A 9,666-nucleotide genomic window follows, 5' to 3' on the forward strand; every position below is an offset into this window, starting at 1 on the left:
CCACCTATAGGGGTCCGGCGTAGTCCTCTGTGTCTCCTCTGTGTCTCTCTCTGCCAAGGTGAACAGATTCATCCCCAGGCACCCAATCCATTATCCTGTCAACAACAGCAGGTCCCTGCCACAGTTAGCAGCAACACCGGCCGTAATGAAATCATCAGTAATCCCAAAACTCATCTCATCATACCCAAGGTAATTAATGCATTTGGAGGGCGATGGCTAACTCTTAATTAAATTATGCTTATTTTAATGAGGCCTTTATGTAGAGTAAATTTATAGCCAGTATCTCCATTATCAAGTGCTCGGCGCTCAACAGAGATTTGTCATTTTCACCTCAAATCACTCGCTGATTAACGTAATGAAGCCCATGATTAATATATCAATTTATACTTGTTTGTTTCTTTCCTCGAGATTCAATAAATTACCCTGCGTAATTAGTTCATCGGGATTTTGCCACAGCCAAAACCTCAGTTCTCGCTAATAATGCATAAAGTATTATCGTTACGTATATTAATTTTAGAATCATATAGAGATAACAACTTTGTGGCATTAATCATATTACAAAATTGGGTGTATTTAATTAATTAAAGATATAGCCTGCAAATTAATTGTGCATTTCCACAATATTATCTTAACTAATGAAGGCCTGACGAAGCGACTGTTTCATTTTTAAAAGGCACCAGATTAGTGGGATCTTAATTATGTTTAAAACAAAAGCCATCTGCTTGCCACATTTGGTGCAAAGCAAAATCAGACAACTCAGCATTCTCTGCCAAACAAAAAAGGAGAAAGTTTCTATTGTTTTGGAGAAACTGTAGAACATGGAAATGATTCAAAAGATACATGGAAAATAATGAGGTTTGTAATTAGCCTAGCAGCCAATGATGGCATTTCAATGATGGCAATTCTGCAAGTCTGACTGATAAAAGACAACATGGAGTTAACAAAAATGCGTGCTGCGTTTTGCTCAGGATGCTCGATATGATATTTTTTGAAAAATTATGTTTTTTATTTTAAAAAATTATCATTTATTTTCTCATTTTAAAATAATTAAACAGCTCTAGGCATGACTCACATGATACCCTAATCGTTTTTCTGACAGGCACTTAAACTAGAGACATTATAAACATTATCACAGTGCTGATGTGCAGGAGACAGAGACTACGCTTTAACACGTTGAGAAATTCCTTCACAGCCAAATCTAATAATACCTCTAAACTCAAAGACAATTGCTTGTGCTATTAGAATTTGCTCAGTGATTTAATCAAAACTATATTTATAGTAATTTTCTGCTAAATTAAATCAGCGGGTTTAATTGAAATTAGCTTTCACCGGGTTAGAATGAATGTAGTTAAAACTATTTTCATTTAACGCATCATGTACTAAATGGGGTTTTATTAATGTTTCTCTAAAATGTTCCTCCTGAAAGTTAAAGATATTGTAGAAAAATGTTGTCATTGAGGAGCAAATAGGGACTGTGTATTCACAGCATGTGCTGCATGTCTTAATGTCCCAGCAGATGATGTGTGCACATTAGCTTCATGCTGCATTAGATCACAAATCCTATTTATCACCGACTGGGCTAAAGAGCTTCTCAAACATGCCTTGATTCTTCTGTTGCAACGCACTTCTCTTATACGGTGAAAATGATCGTATTCTTTGTAAATGCACATTAACATTCGGCATACATCTGAACAATTTAAAAAGGGTAGTTGAAAAGAAAACCCCACATCTGTTTGTGTATGTATGCACAAGCTTTAGGTGGTCATGCCTTGATTCTATAGTAAAGAAAGACATTTAAAAAAAAATGCTGCCTTAAATTAAGTACAATCCACTTTGACGTTTAAGTCATTTCAACTTAAATTAAAATAAACTGACTTTAAAAAAATGTGTTGAATCTTGCATAACTAATAAAAAAAGTTAAAAATGTCTTAACTTATTCTGATAAGTTAAAGCGTTGTAAAAACATATTATTGTCATAACTTATTGATCATATAATTTGTTACAGTGCACAATAGGCGTGACGGAGGGACTTTAGTTTGCTGTATTACATGACAAACAGAGCACCATCTCAACTAAGATGGTATGTCTTCTGCATATGTGATGCCTTTATATCCTTTTATATCTAGAGTGTGATGGACATTTCTTCTTTTTCAGGTAACAGTGCGTATCTTTTCTCAGACTGTATATACCAAGACAAAACAGTTGTGTGGACTTCAATGGAAGACAGCATGTGCTCTAGTGTTCAACAGTGCTTTACCTGTACATTCCCTGCAGGTACTGAATCTGACTTGCCTTTAATGGTGAAGAAACTCAAAGAAACAGATAGATAGCGTTGGAATATCAGTGAGAAAAATGTTTCAGTCTCTAATGCTAAAACAATTTCATTCTGATCTAGTTTTTATTTTTCAGTTAAGTCTGAAATAGGCCTAGTTGGGAATTTAAATGAAATTAATATTTCACTCATTTAGAAATAGAAACTTCAAAATGAAAAAATATATATTTTTATTTTCTTTTGACAATGAGGAAAATTGGATTGATTGTGATGTCTAAATTTGGCTGTCGCATTAGTGGCTTTGAGTCCCACATGTTGTTCATTCGATCGTCGGTAATTGTCCACATGCAAGTGACAAAGTGACAGAGCAACAGTATAAGCGCGCTTTACTAAATTGCTGAGGACAGACAATGTGTGTGAGGAAGCAAGACTTGTAATATTTATCTGGAATCTAAACCAAAACGATCTATTATAGGCTACATTAAATGATTTGTTTCGATTGCAAAAGTGTTGTGAATTATCAGAAACGCGCACATTAACTTGTTTTTCGATTAAAATAGCCTAAATAAAAAGTTTAAAAGATTAGTGACTCAAAATGCTTGTTATAAATTCAAGTAAGATAGGATAAGAAACAAAAATTGCGTTGTTGTTTTTCTTTTTCTTTTGCGTAATTCAGTTTTACAGCAATGATCACTGTTGGCTTTATTTTAAGGACCGGACTCATATGCTTCAAGTATAAAACGGATATCACTCCAATAGGTCACAGTGACATCTGAAAGAAGGTCAGATCCAAGCCTCTTTTCTTTAATTGACCAGTGAATATTATTTTACCAGTGTCACAGAACCAGAGGGGACGCAACCATTCAGCGAAATACAATAGGAATAACAGACCGTGGTGAAATTGCATCTTCATTTGCATATTCGGTTCAAATATCATGCAAATCTCAATGAGACGGTCTTTATTGTGCCTGCAATTGAAAAATCATTCTGTTAACCATGGTAACTCTGTCCTTATTCGTAGCCAGTGAATTGAAACAAAAAAGTTATTAATTCATACGGTTATGACGTTCAAATGGACTCCAGAGAAATGCTTAATGGTTCGGGGACATTTGATCTAAAAAAATCGGAGGTGAAGATTATACATAAAGACTTTTAAAATATATATATTTTAGTAGGCTACTATCGTTTTGGCTACATGCGTCGTTTAACGTATTACAGTTATTGCGCTATTCAAATGTTGTAGACAGAATATAGCCTAGCCTACTATTATTCAAAATGACTATTTTTCACACTTACTCGGGATAATTTTATATAGCCATCCTATGGCCATTTTTAAGGTACAAATAATAGGCTACAAGTATTCTTGTACACCTAAATGGTAAATAATCCCCTTTTCAACCCGTAAAAATCATTCCAAATATTCATAGATTTCCCACATAATTGTGGCTCGAGCTCATGTTTTTTAAAGCGGGTGTGTCGCGTGCAGGCTTATTTGACTATATCAAGTCCACTTATTTGAACTTATATACTAAAAATAAAAAAACTTATTTTTGAGACTCTGTGTGGCATTATTATTTATTTCCACTTTAATTGTTAAAGTTGAGCTAATTAACAATTGAATACACGGGTTCAAAAAAAAAAAAAAAACTTTACACGGTGATAAAGAATAGAAGTCCTGGTGATTTGTTATGGTATTGTGGGTCTCTCCATAGTTCATCACGACAGAACGAGTTGTTAAAACGTTCAGCTAATAAAAACTACCTTAATTTCTCAGGTCCGACATGTGACGTATAAGGCAATAATTAACTGTGATTTATTAATTTTCCACCTTATGCTTTCAATAGAAAAGGTTAATAATTTTAGATGTTTGCATTTGCTGTTAATTTTTGAGTGTTAATTAAGATATAATGGATTGTATTTATCTGCTGCACAGTGGCAGTTTTAGTCTATTCTGGTCATTTGAACAGTCGCTATTGCCTACTACACTAATTGACAATTCACTGCCACCATCATACACTTGAGTGATTTTCGGAAGCCTTCGGAGCTCAATGATGTTGAACACTGGAAGGCTTTCCTGGTGGTCCTCGGCCTTAGCTCACGTTAATTAGGAAATTTGGAGAACAGAAGCCATCATTACCGAGCACCGGGTAACTGGGAGTTTTCCTATTCCCGCTGTCTCCATACATTTCCATAAGCAGATTACAAGAGGATATGTTCCTGAAACCACTCGGATAAATCACCGGTTTCGTGGAATAAGTCTCTAATTAGAACTTTTGTCATATAAGGGCTGGTGCACTGCTATTCATATTAATGTAAAGTAACTAATGATGTTCCAAATGACACATTTACTTTATCTCTCTAATGAAACTGAAAGCGACTGAAAAACAAAAGCCCCACTGGTTTCCCCAGTTTTGGATATGGCTGTGGTTGTTTCTCCATGATAATTTTTCAGTGATTTTTTTATTTATTTAGCCTTCTAATCACAAATGCTATCTACCAGTGTTTTATTTGACGTGACAAATTAACCTGACTACCCAAAATCGTATTTATAATTGGGCAATGTTTCATTATTTGTTTTCTCTATATCAAATTAGTAACCCGATCGCTCTTATAAATTGCTCTATATCATGAATTATTATAATGCTTTTCATATGTAAACATCGGGTCTGAATAACTGCATTGAATAATCCTAACACTTGCACTTGTTAAGACCAGTTTGGAAAGTAAATAACGGAGACATGTGGGTGTCCGTGTCCAAATCGGTCACACACGGTGAAACTTCTCTAAATGGTTGAGTCGTTAGTGTGTGGTGTTAAAAGCCCATCGTGAATATTCAGTGCTGTAATCGTTCAGTCTCAGGGGCGATGAATGTGTTAAATGTCGATGTTCTTCTCGATGGACGGTGTGCTAATAGGCTACTGACCCTTTCGAAGGTGTCGTTTCTCCCCGGGAGACTGAAAACCTCTCCCAACCCAACACGTCTTACTACTCGAGTCATTTGTAAATCACATAGGCGATAAAACGCGCAATGTCTGCAATTAGCAATAACTGGTAATGCAAAAATAAATAGGCCTAATTAACATACACTCCAAATTGACGTGGCAGTTCTAAAAAGTAATTTATAGAGTTGTAGCAGTATCAGTTAGTCTAGTTTTGCTTCAGAACATTACAAAATTCATCCACAGGGGGGCGTTACTGTATTAATTTTGTATTTGCACTTAATTTGTAGACACTTGGCAAGAATTGCGACGTGTATTTTTAAAACTCAAAACTATTTTGTTTAATTATTATATATATATATTTTATTAAAATTAGATTGCCGTTATTTTCAGCTCAACCTGTAAACATGCAGTAGGCTACTACTGAGATGTCAAATAAAAGTTAGAATAAATTGAGACAAATAATGTAAATAGCTTCTTCAGTAGCCTAGTTTATTAAAATATTTATTATAGTTGAGTAATTTTACAAGTGTTAAAATCGTCCTTTTAATCAATGTCAGTTTTAAGAGCTTTAATTCCCACAGTCTAAAACTCTGTGTTTGAGCATAAGTTAGCCAACCAAAACCCAAGCTTGCATTAGCTCATGATTGTCATGTCGCTTAAGATCGAACTTTGAATTAAATTATTTGATTCTTATTATTTGTGTAATTACTAATTATTATTGCCTTTGTCGTGTCAGTGTAAGGCAAAGTTTAGGCTACAGTATACGTTTGATTTCATTAAGTAGAATCTAACCTGATTCTTGCCTTTATTTTTATTAAATAAATTAAACATGCTTCTTTTTCTGTTTTCTTTTTTTTTACGTTGAACAGTTTCCGCATTTTCCGTATGAAAGTTTGGAGTTCCAAATATTTATTTAACCCTATCGGTGGGCTACAAAAGTAATGTAAGGAAGGCTAACATTTTTCCATTAAATAACGACCACTTTAAAACAATATTTGCAAAGTGATTACTATTGTCAAAGTGCAAAGATGCCACTTATGTATTTTATCCCACTTAAAGTGCATCCCGAAACACAGCGGTGCCCGGACAACGCGCTGCTTGGATGGCGGAGTGTGATGCGCTCTCTGATTGGTCGGCGCTGAGCTCATTGTTATGCTGTCAATCCAAATCACATGGCCGAGCCTCTATTAACAGCTGAGCTAAGCGCACAACTTTTCAGAGTTCCGTGGCAGAGCAGAGTGAGACACACCGGACTGCTGTGGAGACATTTGAAACTTGAGTTCGGTGCTTATGTGACTTGAGTTTTTGCTCTCTGAACTTTTGACTGACTACCGACTACTTTATTTTGTGAGACTCTTTAAATATCAGCGTTGTCTTTCGAGTGCTTTTAAAGCACCACTTTTAAGTAGTTTGAATGTATAACATGATGGAAACCGAGATTAAAAGCCCCCTTCCGCAGTCCAACACGGGCTCGGCGGCGGGCGGCAAAAACAACAGTGCCAACGACCAGGACCGGGTGAAGAGGCCTATGAATGCTTTCATGGTGTGGTCTCGCGGTCAGCGGAGGAAGATGGCACAGGAGAATCCTAAAATGCACAACTCTGAGATCAGCAAGCGCCTCGGTGCTGACTGGAAACTTTTGACTGACGCCGAGAAGAGACCCTTCATTGACGAGGCCAAGCGGTTACGAGCCATGCACATGAAGGAGCACCCGGATTACAAATACCGTCCCCGCAGGAAGACCAAGACCCTGCTGAAGAAAGACAAGTATTCCTTGCCCGGAGGACTCTTGGCGCCCGGTGCCAACGCTGTCAACAGTGCCGTCTCGGTGGGCCAGCGGATGGACTACACGCACATGAACGGCTGGACGAACAGCGCGTACTCCCTCATGCAGGACCAGCTGGCCTACACTCAGCATCCCAGCATGAACAGCCCCCAGATTCAGCAGATGCACCGGTACGACATGGCGGGACTTCAGTACCCGATGATGTCCACGGCCCAGACCTATATGAACGCGGCGTCCACGTACAGCATGTCACCAGCATACACGCAGCAAACTTCCAGTGCAATGGGTTTGGGCTCCATGGCTTCAGTGTGCAAGACGGAACCCAGCTCTCCTCCACCGGCCATAACCTCTCACTCTCAGCGTGCCTGTTTGGGAGACCTGAGGGATATGATAAGCATGTACCTGCCGCCCGGAGGAGACAGCGCCGAGCACTCCAGTCTACAGACCAGTCGGTTACACAGCGTTCATCCGCACTATCAAAGCGCAGGGACTGGCGTGAACGGAACGCTACCCCTAACCCACATTTGAAAGACTCCTAAAAAAGACTAAGTACTTCGGATACTTGAACATTTTGGTTTGCAAAAAGAATCGAAGTTCAATTTCGTTTTTGAAAAAATAAACTATTTTTAATCTCAATGAGTTGTCCGTTTGAAAGCATTTTATTACGACATATCTGGGACTTCAGAATAAATTGCATTGCAGAGGAGCTTTTGTCATAAGCTGTAAAGCAATCAACGTCTGTAGAAGAATATTGGACTTCTGACTTATTTGCCGCCAGAGTTTGTCTTTATGAAAAAGACACGTGGCTTCGTGAAGAGGCTGTATTTCAAAAACAAAACAAAAAAAAAAAAAGAAAGAAAAAATGGAGGGAGAGAGTATGTTCACTCATAAATGTTTACACTTATTTTTAGAATGTCGATTTTGTCCAAATCTGTGTAGTCTTTTTGTTGTTCATTTATGAACTAGGTTTTATTGAAATGAAATACTGTGCTGGTCGCAAGCGCAAAGTTTGTTTTATTTATAGTGAGTTTTTTTTTTTTTTTTTAAAGCTTGTGAACCACTGTACGTCTTTGCTGAAATGTTCCACTCTTGTTTTGTGAATCTTCCTTTCTGTGATGTTATGGCAGTATCATGTTAATCCATTGTGTGGGACTGAGAGTTTTATTTAAACTGACGTTTCTACTTAAGACTAAATGAATAAATTTGTTTTACAAAAAAAGTTTATGACTAGATATCAATTTTTTTTTTTTTTTTTACTTAAGGTTTTAATTTGGTTGTTCAAATCGTATGTCTGTCTGGAAACCAGTGACTTTGTCAAATTCGCTTGAACCCAAATGTGGTAATTTGAGGAGATCGGTTAAATGAAGAGTAAATTTGCGAATTCAGACACGCTCGCTACCAAGCAGATGTTAATCCGCGTGAGTTGGTTTTAAACATTCTCGTCAAACAGCAAATAGCATATTTGTATGCCTCTCAAATGCTTAGAAATACAATTGTTCTGTAAATGACTCTATAAATATTATTCTATAAGTGAATAGGCTAATTCATATATCTTCCTAAATACCGGATGGCTTTTCCCCCTAAAGTATCAACTGGTGTATATTATAGCCTTAGTCCCAATAATAGCCTAGGCCTACTATAGTAACCATAAAATAGAACTTATTCGTTGTTTTCATAAGATACACTTTATTGATGAGATATTTCTCATTTGCAAGAATATATAGGCCTAATACAGAAAAATAAACAACGTGCAAAATCATAAACGCTTAAAAGGGACAAAAATGTAAAAAATGTTTTACCTCATATGAACTGTCATGCAAAAATTTTCTAAAGTGTGTAATTTCCTCCTGCATTTTCACTTGTTGACTCGTGTAGGTACACACAGTTCCTCAAAATTACTTGTATAATTATGGTTAACTATAACTATATTTAATCCCTTGAATTTGTCAGAACCAGACGATGAAACTGCGGATGAATTCTGATAATTATGTTCATAATAAGAGATTAATACAGGGATAATTTCTCTGCCATTTCACTTAATGAGTTACCAAGTGTGGCCGATTTTTTGTTGGGTCAGACAGAGGTTAAATATTTGAGTATCTTATTTTGTGCATGATTTGAATACTACACCATATTGTCTTTTGGTGTGTTTGTCAAGGGACCGTTTTTTCCATATCTTTTTTGCTGTATAGTTGGCCAAGGAGAGGAGGAACATACAAGGCCGTTTCGGTCTGCCTTTTGTAATTTAGGGTGTAATTTCCACTACTGAGTCCTCAATATATAATATGTATAGTAGCCTATATGTACTGTGTACCATGCACTCATAAAAATAAAGATTCTTCAATGGCTCTTTACAACATCTCTGGTTCAACAAAAATTCTCTTCTAATAAAGATATATATTTGATAGGAGATTAAAATATAAATGCATTTTTTTTAGATCAATGTGTTGGTTTTTAAAATCATAGATGCTTTTGTAAAGAACTACAGAATAAAGTTCTTAGTGATAGTTACCTAAAGTTTACATTAGGCTGAAAAAGTGGGTGTTCAGATATGGATTTTCCAACGGAGGATTTTGGATGCTTGATTTAACTTGTTTTTGAAATATCATTTGTTCATTCACAATCAATAATTATCCATTCTGCAAAGCACCCTACATTTTCTGAAT

At 36.4% G+C, this 9,666-nt stretch overlaps 1 protein-coding gene across 3 annotated transcripts; it reads left to right on the top strand.

The window, feature by feature from the left end:
- sox3 (SRY-box transcription factor 3) lies at positions 1-9,356 on the top strand. 3 transcript variants are annotated; one of them, XM_084429908.1, is made up of 4 exons: positions 1-189; positions 2,006-2,080; positions 2,155-2,274; positions 6,274-9,356. In XM_084429908.1, exon 4 carries the CDS (start codon positions 6,629-6,631, stop codon positions 7,526-7,528), a length of 900 nt encoding a protein of 299 aa, XP_084286034.1. In that variant the 5' UTR covers positions 1-189; positions 2,006-2,080; positions 2,155-2,274; positions 6,274-6,628; the 3' UTR covers positions 7,529-9,356. The 3 variants fall into 3 exon arrangements, with proteins under 3 accessions (XP_084286034.1, XP_084286035.1, XP_084286036.1); XM_084429909.1 differs by lacking the exon at positions 2,006-2,080; XM_084429910.1 differs by lacking the exons at positions 1-189; positions 2,006-2,080; positions 2,155-2,274 and adding an exon at positions 5,954-6,157.
- Positions 9,357-9,666: the final 310 nt, after the last annotated feature.

This window comes from Rutilus rutilus (assembly GCF_951802725.1).
Source record: "Rutilus rutilus genome assembly, chromosome: 14".
Taxonomy (NCBI): domain Eukaryota; kingdom Metazoa; phylum Chordata; class Actinopteri; order Cypriniformes; family Leuciscidae; genus Rutilus; species Rutilus rutilus.

Coding starts and splice junctions, on each gene's coding strand:
- sox3 (XM_084429908.1), top strand. CDS start 6,629: ATGTATAACATGATGGAAACCGAGATTAAAAGCCCCCTTCCGCAGTCC.